Below are 17,494 nucleotides of genomic sequence, written 5' to 3' on the forward strand. Positions count from 1 at the left end.
TGTCGGTAATACATATTTCTAGGGCGCTCTCTACATCGCTCCCATCCATCACTCCTCCTGGATACAATTTTCTATAACGAGTCACTTCCCTGTGAGGCGTCCACAGTTCTGAGTAAGATCATGACACAGAAGGATAATCAGCAGCCAGCATGAGCAGAATGCAGGTAGGTGTGTCTGATCCAATGTGTCTCCAGAGTCACACCAGGGTGAGGGATTCCAGCTCTGGCCTCTGCTGGTCCTCTCCTCGAAGGGTTCTCATTCAGAGCTCTACATGGTCCCTTACTGACTGTATCCAGCCAACCGAGCAGCCCAGCAGCCAGCTCACTGGCCAGGTGGTATGGTGACAGGAGACCCTCAGAGACTGCCAGAGCGCAGAGGGCGACTGCGTCGACTCTCTCAGGCCCCTCTTCCAGACTCTGGACCACGAAGGAAGTCCCGCAAGAAGCTTCAAGTTATCATCTGTGTACTGCTTGTGGAGCTGTGTGAGAGATTCACTTTCTTTGGCATTGTATGCAACACGATTCTCTTCTGCACCGTGAAGCTGGGCTATGATAACTACCTGGCTGCGACAGTCAACCTGTGCTTCATAGGAGCCAGCACCCTGACCCCTGTTCTGGTTGGGTGGTTTGCAGAGACCTGCCTGGGAAGGAGCAAGGTGCTCTACGTGTGTGCTTTCCTTCATTTCTTCGGTAAGACACAGTTAATAGTTAATTCATGTTGTCTGATGTGATTCAATTTGTGCTAAAACTGTAGTTTATTTCTGTTATGTGATTAGACGTATTATGTAATGAGGGTCAACTCTGCCAGTTAGACAAAATGTTATCTGTGACATGAACGAGACAGTTGCACAAATATGTGACACATTTCAACCTTTTGTGTGAGCTCATTTTATGAGCGTTAGTAATTCTATTAAGGCGCTTAGTCATGGATCTGCTTCTGTGAAGTTACACTCCTGCTTGAAATCTATAGCTGCAACCACATACCATGATCTTCACCTGTCACTTGTGCTTTCTAGGCACAGCCATGCTGCCCGTGGTGGCATTCCCGTTTGAAGATTTCTACATTGACACTCATCACATGACGCACCAGCTGGATCCTCGGGAGCAGCAAATCTTGTTCTACACCGGCCTCCTGGCTGCTGCACTGGGCATCGGCGGCATCCGGGCCATCCTCTGTCCCATGGGAGCCTACAGCCTGCAGTGCTACAATCAGCACCAGCTCCTGTCCTTCTTCAACTGGTGAGTGGTGTCGCCGTCTGAATACAAGCATTCACTTGGTTAGTCAATGATCAGACTCCAAACAATCCATTGATATTGTCACATGAGGTTCTTTACAGTTCAGTTATTCTGCATGGAGACAAGAAACAAGCACACCTTGCATGTTCTTGGTTGATTATGACGAGCAAGCAAGAACTCTAATGCCCCATAAGTGGCGCTTGGGTGATTGTGGAGGTCATTTCACAGTCATTTTGACATTAAAATCACCTAATGATGGTGCTAGACGAAAAGTCTGTAGATCATGCAATTCATGGTTAGGGGAACATGAATGTTTGTACCAAATTTCTTGAGAACCCACTCAACAGTTGTCAAGATATATCACAAAAATGCAACATCATGGTGGCACTAGAGGTAAAGTCAAAGAATCAGCAAAGTCAGTGGGGTTCCTCTTCTGGGGATCATGAATGCCTGGATTGTTTCACGGCAATTCATACAATCGTGGCCATCACTATAGCCACGCCACTAGCATGGCTAAAATGTGTCTACTTATGAGTAGATGGAAATAATGTTTCCATCTACTCATGTGTTATTTGGTAACATCTGCAAACAGTATGTTCAGGAGGGAAGTGAGAGTGATATTTGTTTTATTTATGTTTAGGTTCTACTGGCTGGTCAACCTGAATTCCACTGTTGTGTTTCTGGGTATCGCTTACATCCAGCAGTCTGTGGGCAAAAATCTGGGCTTCCTTATCCCCTTCACCTCTGTGCTGCTGGCTCTAATCGCCATACACATGATGCGGAACAAACTCACCTATAAACCAAATAAAGGTAACGTACATGAAAAAGACATACAAACTGGTATACCGGCACACTACATACAGTGCCACACACACTTCATTCTGTTCCAGGTGGATCACTGTTGACCACACTGGGAGTTTTCTTGAACTCTCTCAAGATGTGCTGCCTCCACTATCGTCACCTGAGTGGAGATGTGGGATCTTGGCTGGACCGGGCCAAAGAGAACAATGGCGGGCGTTACAGCGAAACGCATGTCGAAAACGTCAAAGTCCTGGCCAAGCTCTTCCCTCTTTATGGCCTTCAGCTGCTTTACAGAGCCTGCATCACACAGGCAGGTCACTGGGAATATTATGGGTCTTTATTATAAAGCATGAAAAAGGATCATGTCCATGTTTTATCACATGAAGGGAGACTAAGAATGTTTTCTACAGATTCCCTCAGGCTACTACATACAGACGATGAACTCAAACCTTCACCTCACCAACCTCCTGTTGCCCATCGGCGCCATGAATGTGATCAGTATCCTACCTCTGCTGCTCTTAGCGCCACTGATCGAATGTGTGACCACTTGCTACCTCTCCAAGGAAAAAACTCCTCTGGCCCCTGTAAAAGTCATCAGTGAGTATCTCCACGTGCACACACGCACACCCTCACTAATGCACACATAATTCTAATGTCTCTCTTGCTCTTCTACCTCTTTCACCCTCCCTCTGTCCTCCTGTAATTATTCTGCAGCCCCCTCTCTCATCACCCCTCCCTGTCCATCCTCCCCTTCCAGCTCTGGGCCATGCATGTGCCACCCTGTCGGTCCTGGTGGCAGGTTTGTCTGAGCTGCAGAGAAAGGCATACCCGCTGGTGGAGCAGACCCTGTCTGGAAAAGTTCTGCAAGTGTCGTCCATGCCATGTTTCCAGCTGGCTCCTCAGTACATCCTGCTTGGTCTCGCAGAGGCTCTCGTCACTCCTGCATGTATGTGACAGACTCAAGGTCCCCATAATTTCACTTGATGCCGGTCTTACATGGTGCATCTTGCCACAAACTGGCACTAAAAGGCATTTGACTTTCCCCGGTCAGAAATGCTGCCCTGTATGTCACAAATAAAGAGCAGGAAAGACGATCTAACGCTTATGCTGTCACTTCCTCTCTGGCAGGTTCCCTCATATCTTTCCAGCTGACCCCGAGCCACATCAGAGGGATCTCCCTGCACTTCCTCACCCTGTCCTACGGAGGAGGCTGCTTTCTGGGAGCCTTCATCATTCAGCTGGTGTTCTTTCTTTCTGGAGGTAAAATTAGTACAAATACTGCATTGCCTGTTTTCTATCAATAACAAATTACATTGACACGGGAATTTGATTGAAAAAACGATGCTACTGATGCTGATATGACCACGTTGACACACAGGTAACTTCTACCCAAACATATTGCATGATGGGAATCTGGAGAGGTTCTTCTTCCTCCTGGCCACACTGATGGCTGTAAATACCTTTGTGTTTTGGAGCGTATCTAACAGGTAGGCCTACAGATCATATAATACATAAAAACATGTGGAATACAAGTTAAATTAGATTATTCATTTTGCATAACAAACACTGTCATTCTCATCTCACTGATGCTGACCAGGTACAAAGACCTGACTGTGCAGGGTAAGGCTCTGACCATCAGCCCTCTGACTGAGAAGCTGCTGCATTACAAGGCCTGTCTGCGCTTCTACGACACTGTGGATTGCTCCTACACAAACCAATCTGTTGAATCTATTTTATGACCGCCTTCATTATTGTATCTGCTGTTAGTGGCGCTGGCGCTGCATGTTATTATGTTAAAGTCTGTGACTTGAGAAATTGTGAACTATATATATATAGTATTTGGAATGAACATCATTATGTTGTTTGTACAATCATAATGTAATTACAGAATTGATGCTTATTATTGAACATGTCCCAGACTGTAACTGTGGACCGTTATTTGAATTTTGTGAAAATGACCTGTAAATGAGTGAATTATGTTGAGATACATTTGCAACTCATATTTAGAACACTGAATGTCAATATTAGCACATTAGATCAAATAAATGACAGACATGTCATTAGCATGGTCCTTTATTTGAGATTGTTAAACTAGAGCAAATACACTCTGCTTGATTTACTTGTTTGATAAGTAAAAGTACAAAATAAACATCATCAATGATTAAAACAACAAATCTTAAATGGCTTATTTCCATTGTGGTCCTCCAACATACAACGAGCAACATGTAAAAAACATGAAACTCAAAGACAAAACAGCCGATATGTTCCAAGACATTTTCATAACTAAAATCAGGTTACACGTTACTGAGAAACAATCTTTTCACGGCCCCTTTGAAGATGTGCTGTGATTTGTGATTTGATCAACTTAGGCTTAAGGGAACATTATTCCATTAGAGCATAAAGAACAGAACAAAGACATTTGGTTTATCCTCATATAAAAAAGTTGTCTTTTATCAGTGATAAAACAAGGTATTTTGATCATGTATTTAGGAACATTTAAGAGGCAAAATATACCAGAAGAAATTTCCATTTTTCACTCTTTGATTCACAATAAAGATTCTCATATACTGTACGTTGTTCTTGTGGCTAACATGTTTTTACAAGCTGGCTTAGATTTAACATATTTTCAGTGTTGAACCTAAATCAACAGAAAACCCAGGATAGAGAGGTTCAGTGAAGGTGGTCTGGATTTGGAGCAGCCGTGTCAAACTGTCCGAGCCAGAAACACCGTAGAAGCCCAGTGTTCCTGCTTCGTAATCAAGGTGTATGCCCACTCTGCGAGAGAGAACCGGAGGAATCTGGCCTTTGTGAAGATTATTGTGCCAAAATGTGCAGCCGGACGAAGAGCAGGTTAATTTCCAGGAGAGCTCATTGTGGCCGAAACAGCAGCCGCTGCCTGAACCCTTTCTTTCGATGCCTCTGTAGGACAGGGCCAAGTCCACAATGCCACCATCCCACTCCACCTCCCAGTAGTGGCTGCCGTCAAGGCCCACTTTGCACAGCGCCTGGTGATAGAAGGTGAATCTGTCGGAGTGATCAGGATGAGCCTGGTCACTGTCACTCCACGATATCGCTGCGTTTTTGTCGGACAAGCAAAGACATGCAGCCACTGTGTTGGGATCCACCTCCACTGTGAAGTCTGCAGGGAAAGATGAAACATTCATTTGGCTGGGGAATCTCTTCATGTTTGATATTTATGCAAAGTGAATTAACATTGTGCTTACTCTTATATCTGTTCAAAAGGTATGTCCTTGATGTTGGTATGTCATTGATGTTGTCACACAACTTTGGCAGGTTTGACACTGAAGAAACAAAAACAAAAAACTGATGTTTCTGTCTATACAATCACAGGAAATGCACAGACTAGACCAAACTCAATTACAAGGTTTAGGGATCCGATTCTGGTCTTACTTACCCAGATTTTCTTCACAGTGACTGAATAATTCTTCTTTTTCTTTGCTGCACATATTTTTCAGTTTATCCGTTTGTGCGGAGGTAAACTCTGTCAGTCGTTCATGTGAGTCTGTGAACACGGGGAGGTCACCCAGAGCTTGGAAACCCTGCACAGGGCCAACAAATACATTGTGTGACTAAAACATTTTCTTTTAATTAAGCGGCAAAAATGAGATACAAATTGTGAGATACTTTCTAAGACTGTAAACATGTAATCACCAGCAGAAACTGAATGGGGTCCTCTGTCAGTGAGAGCTGGTGGAGTTCATCCTCTCTCCTCCTGAGCTCTAACACTTCACGCTCCAGTTGGCCGAGATGATTGTTGGTCCAGTCCACTCCAGCTTTCTCTGCTTCTCCAAATTTCTCTCTCATCTCAGAGCGCTTCCTCTCCACAGAGCGGACGAATAAACGGATGCGCTCAACACACAGTCGCTCAAGGTCATCACCCGCCTCCCATGCGGCATCCTTGTATGGGAAACAGTCAACATTTGTCCTGTTATGATTGATGACTATTTTGAGTTACAGCATATTTACAAAAACCCGGGCTACTTTAAACTCCCTTAAGTTATTATGCAGCATATCATAAGTAACTGGAATTCTGTTACAGTTTTTTTTTTGCCATTTAAAAAAAAAACACATGTCAAACACTTGACATTTTTTATAGCCTGTGATAGTGATCTAGGTCAGTGGTTCCCAACCTAGGGGTCTGGACACTCCAGACAAATATTTGTTTTACCTCCTCAGGTCAATGATGATTATTCAAAGTATAAAAATCTAAAATATAAATATATAATTTAAATGGAGTAGTTTGCATTATGGGGTGTACACTTTTTAGCCTGGAGTTAAAGGAGAAGATCGATACCACTCGCATGTCTATTTGGAAAATATGAAGATACAGCCAGGAGACGGTTAGCTTCTCTGTTCCTCCATCACTGTGTGGTTTGGATCGGCCACTAAACAGGACAGAAACAGACTACAATGGATTGTCAGGTCTGCAGAGATGATCATTGGTTCCAGCCTGCCCCCCATCCTGGACTTGTACACCTCCAGAGTCAGGAAACGGGCTGGAAAGATCACTGCAGACCCTTCACACCCTGGACACAAGCTGTTCCAACTTCTCCCCTCTGGTAGGCGCTACAGAGCTCTGTATGCCAAAACCACCAGAAAACAGGAACAGCTTCTTTCCAGTGGCTGTCACTCTCATGAACAAGTAAACAGACATATTGCATCTTCATTTGCACTACTTGCACTATTATCACCTTCTGCGCTAATATCCCGAATCCATTGTCCATTGTCATTGTGTTGTTCTTTATGCTCATATATTCTTAGATATATATTTATATTGTACATAGTACTTAAATGTTAAATGTTTATGCTTAGTTTCTCTGTTCTACTTGTTGTCTTTAATGTCCTTGTTTTTATATTTCTCTTGTTATTGTATATATTTCATGTGTGTGTATGTACGATGACAGTAATGTGTAACCGGGGTCAAATTCCATGTATGCGCACACATACATGGCCAATAAAGCTGATTCTGATATATCTGCTGCACAAAGGATTGTGGGTCAGAATAGCCAGGAAAACATGCTGGATTGCATACTGCAAAAAGTCCTGGTATTATACTATGAACGGGGACATACTAAATCTTTTTCTGGTAAACTGAATAATGTGATATATATATAAGTACAGGTATTGGAATGGTAAATATACAGTCAGCATGCACCAAGCCTGTTATTTTTTATTTTTTATTATTTCATTTTCCGTATTCATATAAGTGTGTCAGAGGCTCAATATCGTCATCATTCTTCGCTGTCAAACATATGTGCACAAAAGAGAAGTGAAACTCCACTGTTGCCCACAGTTCACACCCTTTTTCTTGTATCTTTATCTGTCCGTTAACAGCAAATGAGTACATTGACTTTCTTGTATCAGGATTTTGAAAGTAAATACATTTATTTATGAATAGTAGTAGAAGTACTTTTGTTTGCACTCACTCTTATAGAGTCTGCAGACTGCCTCAGCTCTGCCATTTTCTTCTCTGAATTCAGCACTCTGTCTGCAATTTCCTGTTTGCCTCGCTCCAGTTGTTTCTGTTGAAACACAAATCCAGGATCTTTTTCAGAACCTCAATGACATTAAAGATTACTTGAGCATGGGGATGAACTGAATTACCTGCATTTCACACTTCTCTGCCGCAACTGTCACCGTGTCATGACCTTTGTGGTCATCCATCATACACAGCAGGCATACGAACTGCTGATCTGAGTGGCAGTAGATCTCCAGAGGTTTGCCATGACGGCCACAGATGCTGTCTTTGATCCATGCAGAGGCTTGAATCAGAATGTGTTTCTGTAGTGGTGGCAACTCAAAGTGAGGCTTCAGGTGAGTCTCGCAGTAAGAGGCCAAACACATCAGACAGAACATCCAAGCTTTTCTCTTTCTCTCTGTGCAGGCGTCACATTGCACGTCACCAGGTGCAGCATAGGTGTCAGCAGCAGCAGCAGCATCATTTTGACTTTGTTTCCTCTTGTGTTCCTCGAGCAGGGCAGCCAGAAGTGTGTTCCTCTTCAGGACAGGCCTGGGGGAGAACGTATGCCTGCACTGAGGGCAGCTGTAACTCTTTCCGCTGTTACTATACACATCCCAGAAGGCATTGATGCATTGTGTACAGTAACTGTGTCCACAGGCCGTCGTTACAGGATCATCCAGTATCTGTAAACAGATGGAGCAGTCGAACAAATCCGGACTGTACGCCATTGTTCTCCCGCTCAGACTGACGGAGTTACTTTCGCTTTCTCTGAAGGAGGAGTGGCTTATTGGTGACTCACATGTGCTGACTGGTCTGTGAGTTACAGAGTAGAACAAAGTCCCTGCACTATCAGAGTCAAACATTAAGAGTTTCCAAACTTGAGTCAAAGCAACTTTACTCAATGATTTTTTTTAAACACACATAATCAATATTTCCATATTGACAATGGATTAATGAGTACTGCAATGAGGTCATACATTGTGATGAATCCACAGTAAAGTATTTGACTACTGTCCTTTTATGCTCCACAGAACATGTTGGTGACTTTCAGCTTTTTGTTTTTGTTCAACAACCTGCAACTTTACTGGCATGAACTTAATTTCCAGCAACAGCAGCTGTTTTCAAATAAAAAGTTAAAAAATGCAGGCTTTCTGCTGCCTTTAAAAGAATAAACTTCATAATTCTCAAAATTCTGACGCTTTGCTTTTTTATTAACAGCATTTACTTGTACTTTTACTTTCAATACTTAAGTACATTTAATATCAGAAAATTACTTTTGATACTTAAGTACAATAAATATCAGATACTTTAAGACTTTTACTCAAGTAGTATTTTAATAGGCGACTTTCACTTTTACTGGAGTCGTTTTCCAGTAAGGTATCTTTACTTTTACTCAAGTATGGCTTTTGGGTACTTTATACACCACTGTTTATTTGTTTCTGTATTCCTGTTTACAAGCCCACACAGTACAGGCACCAGTAAACTCGTGTTGGATGCTGTACGCTCCCATACAGTGGGTGGCAGTATGCGCCTCAGCTTTATTTTGGGTTGCGACCTACTAACAGCACGAAGAGGACATCATGACAACATGGACAAGTGAAGAGACTATTTGGTAAGCGCACTCACGTCCTTTTGTTCCAGTAACAGCTCTCTCCAGATCTAATAAAGGCGCTGACATGGTACATGATCATCATATTACATGGCGGGCAGCAAAGAGACGAACAAACGGGAGTAATAACCTGCGATACGTTGTCGTAGCCTGCGTTAGTAGCCGAGCATCACAAATGACCTACAGTCTGTGTGTCGGGGTTTTAAATACGCATTTCAACTTGAATAAATGGTAGGTTGTATGGTTAGCTGTTTAAGAGTGTGTCGTTTAGGTAACGTTACTGTTAAACTGTGGCACGTTAAACAGGTTTAAGACGCAGCATCTGTGCCAAACACAGGAAAAATAGACATGCCCCCATTGTTCAAATGAGGGGAAAGGTGAACACTCTTCTTCTCCTCTGTTTGAGAAACTTTTGAACACAACACTGTCCTCTGTTGAACTATTATGAAAGATGTGGTCTACATGTTCAGTCATCATACTGAGAAACTACAATACAACTAACTCACAGCACAGGTTTGTCAGAACAGGAATAGTTTGTAGATAATCTACTTGTACTGGTGACTAACGTCTCGTAAACAGCAGCTTTTACACTGACCTAATCTTTTTCTGTTTTATTTATTTTTTGTCTTTTAGGAGCCTTGATCTAATGCTGGCAGTGGAGAACTGAGGAGTTTTTACACTATGGAGGCTTTAGTTGACGTCCTAAATGTGGCCAGCGGACTGTCTGTGACACTCAGCCTCTTTCTCGTCTTTCTGGGTCTTCTCTACTGGTGAGTAAATGCTTCTTATCCCTGTTTGTGAAGATGCATCTGTTGTGTAAATGAAGTTATGTTATGTACTAATATATAGCACAATTCAGATATTCATAACAGTCCTCATTCATCAGAACTGACGTTTACGGTTTGGCATGTTGGGCTTTTTGATAGCATTTTATGGGGAAGCCCTTGAAGGAATATCTCAAAGTTTTCTAAGCCAGTCGGGAACAAACTAAGAGTGTTGATCATGCACCAACGAAACCCAATCAGTCAGCATTTGGAGAGCTTTTTTCCCCCTCCCCCATCAACACAACTCTACTCTTTGTCTTCAAGGTATTCAATTTACCCCTATTCGGTCCTTTCTCGATGTGGAATCAAACATCCAAAGCCAGTACCTTTCTTAGGCAACATATTCATGTTTCGCCAGGTAAGACATTGCTGCAATTTCCATCAAACTAAGAAACACCTCTGTCTCTAACCTTTTTTTTTAATCTTTAACTTCTGTTAAAAACTGATTTTAACAAGACATTTTACCCACTGAACAACATCGTTTTACAGGAATGCACTGAACTATATTTAATTGCTGTGAAAGCAGAAGAAGAAACATTCAGCAGGTTCCATTTGAAAGCATCTATTCTCTTTTCACATTCACTTGAATACAAAAATCAATTAATAACTGTATTAAATCGGTACATCAATACATTCCTAATTCAATAAATCATAATAATGTCATTGGATGAACAACTTTACAAAGTAAAAATGACTTGGAATGTCAAATACAATGGCACAGACTACTCAATCAGGGACAAAGGGAACCTCGTCAATCAAAGTGCAAACAGTGAATGAACTCGGGGCAATCAGTGCACCTGTGTCTACTGCCCAATTAGCACACCTGTGGCTGCTTCCATGGAGCGTGCTCCTGTGCGCCCCAATCCAGCAGTCATGTGACCTCCACTTTTCTACAACATGTTACTGCACATAGATCAATGTGTTAATGATTGCATCGTGTTTTAGTTTTGTTTCATATCAGCCTGTTAAAGTGATAAGGTCATAAAGTTTGTGCTGTGCTGTGTTTTACAGAGGGAAAATATAATTGTACTACTTTATCAATAATATATGTCTAATGGATGAATAATATTCTTATTTTTCATTTTTCAAGAATATAGAAAGCTGAAAGAGAATTACTTCTTAGTTAAAGATCATCTCTGTTTTTATGTAACATTAAACACTGATATTCCAGGTGTTTATGGTATACAGATGTGTCTCTGCACAGCACATCCTGATGTGATTTAGTCATCAAACAATGTTTGTGATAAATGTCTGTAGCTCCCACTACAGACATTTATCAAGCAAGTTTCAGTATCTAGAAATAAGGCAGGGCTTTTGATTAACAAGTAAGCTAACAAAAACTAGCATATATGCAGCTCCCACAGAGTCATACAGCTGATTGACATACTGTTACCTCGTTCTATAATTTACATTAAGACAACAGCTCAAATACCAATCAGTTTCTAACATGGAGTTATTTCTTTCTTTTGAAGAGGTTCTCTGGTTCCTTTCTGATGTTTTGGGATGTTATTTGTCATATGTTGTGATGTTGTTCTTTGTTTCATTTTCAGGGTTTTTTCAACCCTATCAACGACCTCATAAAGACTCATGGCAGAGTTTGTGGGTAAGTAGAAGAATTATTCTCTGCATCAGCATCTGATGAAATGATGGTCCGAAGATGTTGTTGGTTCTAATTCTTCCACACTATAAAATGAAATAAACACTTGTTTGGTAAAAACCTATTATAGCAACACTAAGATTGTTGGCTCCACGTGGTATATTTTAGGTATTATCTGGGCCGGAGACCGGTGGTGGTGATAGCGGACCCTGACATGCTCAGACAGGTGATGGTCAGGGACTTCAGCAGCTTCACAAACAGAATGGTGAGGACATTAACCAAGGCATGCACATGCACACTTTCAGTATAAGCCCCAATGATGTAACGATTACAGATGTTTGTGCATTGACTCTCCTGTCTATTTGTGCAGACTCTTCGCTTCGCTACCAAGCCCATGACTGACTGTCTGCTCATGCTGAGGAATGAACGCTGGAAGAGAGTGCGGAGCATCCTGACCCCGTCATTCAGTGCTGCCAAGATGAAAGAGGTGAGACATGAGTGGGTGCCAATTAGAATCAGCAGGTATTCATTACGAAGAATGTTATTTTGCGGTCTTAAAATTTGCCAATTAGAAAGGAGCAGATGCAAGATAGAGCTACATTCTTTGTCTAATAACTTACTGTCTGTCACAGATGGATGGTTAGAAGTGTGGAGTTGGATGATGTATTGTAAACTATTTAAATTCGGTAAGGCAAATTTGAACTTGCACAATATATAACATGATTATAATGAATTAACAGTTTCTTATATAACTAAAGCCCCAGTTTGGTTTAACTATTGAGGTTTCTTTTGGTGTCCTGGTTCTGCTGATAAACATGTCAAATTAATTTATAGTGGTGCTTCCCCACTGCTTGCAACTGTAGTAAATATCAGACCTGCATCAATTTAGAGATAGCTTCTCAGTCCAGGTGCAAGGAGGACGTGAAGGACTCCTTTGTAGAAATGGGGCATATTTCCAAGGCGTGTTGAGTTCATGGTCCATTTGTTCAAGTCCAAATTCGCTTTCCTTTCAAAACACTGTTCTGACTTTTGGAGGGTCTCTCATAAAGTTCTTTCTTGCCTTTATTAATCACTCAAAATATTGAAACATCTTGACTTTACAGTTCAATTTCAATGACCACATTGCAGTTTTTAGGTATTTATGGACTATTTTTTCGGATGTTTGTGCGTCTGTCCTTTCCCAGAAACTCTCAGCAGCTGTGACGAATATCACTGTCTTATATTTTCCTGTAGATGGTTCCTCTCATCAACACAGCCACCGATTCCCTGATGAGCAATTTGAATGTCTCCGCTGAGTCAGGAGAGGCCTTTGACATCCACAGGTAATTAGGCATGCAGTGAACAAAGGCTATTGGTATCATGGTGTAGTTTTCTGTCCTCATATCTGTGTGTTTTTCAGGTGTTTTGGCTGCTTCACCATGGACGTTATTGCCAGCGTGGCATTTGGTACCCAGGTGGACTCTCAGAACAACCCAGATGACCCGTTTGTCCGCCATGCACAGATGTTCTTCTCCTTTTCTTTCTTCAGGCCCATCATGCTGTTTTTCAGTGAGTCAAATCTGTTGGTGTTGTTATTTATATGTATGGATTATTACATGTCAGACATAATAGGAATGCAATGAAGGCAAAATAATAAAATATTATTAAAACATAGACTAGAAACGTGAGGGTTTACTATCTTCTGTTAAATAGATACGTTACGGAATAATTCATTGGACAATAAATGTGAAGAGAATTTAGCATAAAAGATGTATTTGCAGTCATATTCGAGTGTGTAAATGTGGCATTTCAAGTAGATTACATGAACAAATTTGGTTTGTGCGTCTAGTTGCTTTTCCATTCATCACGGCTCCTCTGGCGAGATTCATCCCCAACAAAAGACGAGACCAGATGAATAACTTCTTCATCAACATCATTCAGAAGATCATCAAGCAGAGAGAGGAGGAGCCTGCTGAACAGGTGAATCTCATGAGCATCTAATAATCTTAAATACAGTACAATTTATAATTTCCCATTATGTTTTTTTATTTATGTATTTTTTTTTTTGCATGTAGCGGCGTAGAGACTTTCTTCAGCTGATGTTGGACGCACGAACCAGCAAAGAGTGTGTGTCTTTGGAACACTTTGACACAGCGAGTCATGCTGATCAGCAGACACAGCACTCGTCGGATCAGGACGACCGTCTTCAGCCACAGGAGCCCTCCTCCAGGCGTCCACAGAAAAAGATGATCACTGAGGATGAGATCGTGGGACAGGCTTTTGTCTTTCTTCTGGCGGGCTACGAAACCAGCAGCAACACGTTGGCCTTCACCTGCTACCTACTGGCCATCAACCCAGAATGTCAATGCAAAGTACAGCAAGAAGTGGATGATTTCTTCACCAGACACGTGAGTGTGTCACGTTACGGTTTGATCTGATCTCATTTTCTTCAGCTACTTATGACATACGATTTTAGTTTTGGACAGTTTAAATTCAGTGCACATGGTTTTCATGGTTCAAACTTTAACTGAACTATGCTGGATTTATTTTATTTTTCCTTTTGTTGCAGGAGTCACCAGATTACACTAATGTCCAGGAGCTGAAATATTTAGACATGGTTATAAGTGAAACATTGCGCCTCTACCCTCCTGGATTCAGGTAAATTAATAACATTAAATTATAAAAGGTGCATTTTTATTAGATGTACAACAGTCACAAGGAGCACGTTCATTTATTTATGTACGGGGTGTAGTGGAGGACTCAAGCGCAGACCAGGCAGAGTAGCGTGAAGCAGGTATTTAATGAACAGAAATAGGAATCGTTACCAGAACACAACAGGGAGTCCAAGATCAAGACAAGAGACGACGGGGGAAATCCAGCAGGAACGAGACAGGGCAGGCAGACGGGGAAACCGGGAACAGCACGAGCAAAAACGGGCGGGTAGACATGAAGATGATCTGGCAGTGAGTGACTGAGAGGCAGGGGTTTATAACGTGGCTAGAACAGGTGAAGGGAGTTAGGCTGATGAGGGAGTGACTGACAGGTAGAGTGAGGAGGGTGTGGAGCTACACAAAGACACACACAGAACACAGCAGGCAAAACCTAATTGTGACACATACATACAGTAGATTACAGGAATCACATGGAGTAAAGAAGGGAAAATGAGTTCCAAGTTTATCAAACATACATCCATGGCATTATTCCCCACAAAGGTTTGCGAGAGACATCGACCAGGACTGTGTGTTGAACGGCCAATTCCTCCCTAAAGGAGCGACGCTGGAGATCCCAGCAGGCTTCCTCCACTACGACCCGGAGCATTGGCCAGAGCCTGAGAGGTTCATCCCTGAGCGGTAGGAGACTGTTCTCACTCTAAAGAAGCAAAACTAACGTGCCTGTGCTTTGTGTTTAATTATCATCTACATTTAGAAGATGGCTGAACTGGATTTGCTAACAAGTTCATTCATTACTTATGTATTTCATGTGTCTGTCAACACCTGCAAATAACGGAAAAGTAGTGTGCAGCAGCCATTCAACATATTGATATTTTGTTGTGTTGCATAAATCAAACCCGAACATTACTCATACAGCTCAAAAAATGCCACCGTAGGAAAAGCACAGGTGTATATAATAAAATTAAATGTTTTCAGTTCCTTATTGTAATACCTGTCAATGTCTTTAGCATTAACATGTAGAGTATACAGCACCTTTCTTCTGTCACTCCTGTCTACAACGGCTATAACGAAGGTAATGAAGTCCCTGTATTGTGCTAAAGGAAACCCACTATCTCGCTGATTGACTCCTGTTCTGTACTGCTTTTAATCAATCCTAAATCTCCAGATTCACACCAGAGGCCAAGGCCAATCGACATCCATTTGTGTACCTGCCGTTCGGGGCCGGTCCCCGTAACTGTGTGGGGATGAGGCTCGCTCAACTGGAAATCAAAATGGCTCTAGTGCGTCTGTTCCACAGGTTCAGCATAGTGGCCTGCTCTGAGACCAAGGTGGGTTAGACACTTTAAAACACTAAAGACAAACGATCTGTTTCAAACTACTAAAAGGTTTCATACACAGAAGATACATTTAATAAAATAAATAAAAATAAAATGCAACTGTCTGTGTATTTTACCACTGGCCGGTCACATTTAGTATTTAATCTGGTGAAAATGGAAAAATATCTGTTGAGTCAGTCCTACAGTGAAAGCAACTGTACAGTTTGCATTTATTGTTAACATCCCATCATCATGAACTCAATGGTTATATTATGATAAAGAAATTAAAATGTTAAAGCTGAAAATGATTTATGATAGTGGTCAGAATTCAGTGTGTGTCTGTCGGCTATATGTGGTTATGAACATAATCCTTCATTTGTAAAATGTAAAATATATGTAAGATGTTGCTTTTACATATAGTGCTCTTTCCTTTGTGCAGGTTCCTCTCGAGTTGAAGTCGTCAAGCACTCTAGGACCTAAAAACGGCATATTTGTGAAAATTCAACGTAGAGACCTGAGAGAAGGTCGAGTGAATTCTCCGCCAGACAATTAAAAAACTGACCGTTCATCATCATGGACGGTAGAAAAATCCTATGAACAGATACAAAGCATTCTACAGGTCCATGTTGTGACACACGTGTCAGCGTTAAGGATCTGTTCCTTTAAAAAGTATTTCATAGGTAACGTGATGAAGTAACGTGATGAAGTATACTACAAGTTACAATATACCTCAATTAAAGTGCCCGTCTTGTGCTTTTATTCGAGCTGGAGAGTGGACTGACATGAGTAAATAGAGGAGCGAATAAAAGAATAAGTGTGCATTTAGCAATATAGCTTTTTTTAATATATAGATTTTGAACAGGTGTCTGTCATAAAAAGGTTATTCATTAATCAGAAGAAGTTGTCGCACGCACTGTAGAACAAATCTGTCACCTGAACCTGAAGGTTTGCACATTCCTTCATTTAATGGCAGTCTGTTGTTAAACTGTGCTGCTCTCTTTACTACTGCTTCCTCCCATGAATGATGGTTAATTAACCTCCATGCAATCACAGATTACCACGGTCGATATAGACGGAGGTACATATTTTGGCAAGTGTTACTGATTATATTTGAATAGACTGTGTTTCATGATGCCCAACGCAGTGCTGTCGTGCGTCTGCGTCTTTTAATCTCCTCAGATGAAAGCTGCTAGTTCAGCGTGAAAGAGGTTGTGACAGGATAGGAAATCCTCATGTTTTTATTCCTGATGTCCTGAGTCAGGGTTTATCTAATGTCTCAGAACAGGAAACTGGACTTTAGTCGGCCAACTTTCTCAGGGCAAATCAAGTTCGACCTCAAAGGGTGGGAGTAAAAGCATTTCATCCCGTTTCCCTTGATGACCTCATTCATTATCCTTCAAGGAGAACATCTGCACTGTACTGAAAGGAAAACAATTGCATAACTATGTATCATGCAGGTCGATACATCTTACTTAGAATTTCAGCCAGTGTTTGGGAGTTATTCTAAGATGCTTGAGAGTAACAGCCCTGAATTATTTTTTATTATGAATGTATACAATAAAAGTGATTTACCGACGATTAATTCAAATGTATCCAAGAAAGAAAATGTATATTTCAGCAGCTGGGATTAAAGGCCTGAAAGCTCGGAGACGGAAGCGGCTGCAACTGGAGGTCGCTGCCACTCGGAGACGGGGCTCCGGGGAACCGAAGTCCATAGACTGGGGTTCAAGGGGATGGAGTGATGGCCCAGCGGGGTAAGGAACTGAGGGAGGACGGAACTCTAGAGGCTGGGGAACCAGAGGGGAACTGCACTCTAGAGGCTGGGGAACAGTATTCAGACTTCTCCGCAAGACAATTAAAAAACTAACCGTTCATCATCATGGACGGTGGAAAAATCCTATGTACAGATACAAAGCATTCTACAGGTCAACGTTGTGACACTGAAAATGTCAGCATTAAGGATCTGTTCCTTTAAAAAG

General features: G+C 41.7%; 3 protein-coding genes across 3 annotated transcripts; 2 read left to right on the plus strand and 1 right to left on the minus strand.

Annotated features, from left to right (window-relative positions):
* Positions 1-1,023: 1,023 nt before the first annotated feature.
* slc15a5 (solute carrier family 15 member 5) lies at positions 1,024-3,775 on the plus strand (the record flags this gene model as incomplete). The annotated part of the gene is made up of 8 exons (XM_079162757.1): positions 1,024-1,238; positions 1,876-2,045; positions 2,126-2,346; positions 2,447-2,633; positions 2,794-2,982; positions 3,165-3,296; positions 3,415-3,523; positions 3,634-3,775. 8 exons carry the CDS (start codon positions 1,024-1,026, stop codon positions 3,773-3,775), a joined length of 1,365 nt encoding a protein of 454 aa, XP_079018883.1.
* A 318-nt stretch (positions 3,776-4,093) lies between these two features.
* Positions 4,094-8,248, minus strand: LOC306698698 (E3 ubiquitin/ISG15 ligase TRIM25-like). The gene is made up of 6 exons (XM_079163146.1): positions 7,662-8,248; positions 7,484-7,579; positions 5,709-5,954; positions 5,452-5,596; positions 5,261-5,338; positions 4,094-5,175 (listed from the first exon to the last, which is right to left on the minus strand). Exons 1-6 carry the CDS (start codon positions 8,244-8,246, stop codon positions 4,652-4,654), a joined length of 1,674 nt encoding a protein of 557 aa, XP_079019272.1. The 5' UTR covers positions 8,247-8,248; the 3' UTR covers positions 4,094-4,651.
* An 825-nt stretch (positions 8,249-9,073) lies between these two features.
* tbxas1 (thromboxane A synthase 1 (platelet)) lies at positions 9,074-17,083 on the plus strand. The gene is made up of 14 exons (XM_079163690.1): positions 9,074-9,130; positions 9,761-9,897; positions 10,216-10,309; positions 11,502-11,554; positions 11,717-11,813; positions 11,919-12,035; positions 12,782-12,870; positions 12,948-13,096; positions 13,377-13,507; positions 13,603-13,935; positions 14,097-14,185; positions 14,740-14,877; positions 15,365-15,527; positions 15,955-17,083. The coding sequence occupies exons 2-14, from the start codon at positions 9,809-9,811 to the stop codon at positions 16,066-16,068; spliced, it is 1,656 nt and encodes a 551-aa protein (XP_079019816.1). The 5' UTR covers positions 9,074-9,130; positions 9,761-9,808; the 3' UTR covers positions 16,069-17,083.
* Positions 17,084-17,494: the final 411 nt, after the last annotated feature.

Source organism: Pholis gunnellus, assembly GCF_910591455.1.
Source record: "Pholis gunnellus genome assembly, chromosome: 7".
Lineage (NCBI taxonomy): Eukaryota > Metazoa > Chordata > Actinopteri > Perciformes > Pholidae > Pholis > Pholis gunnellus.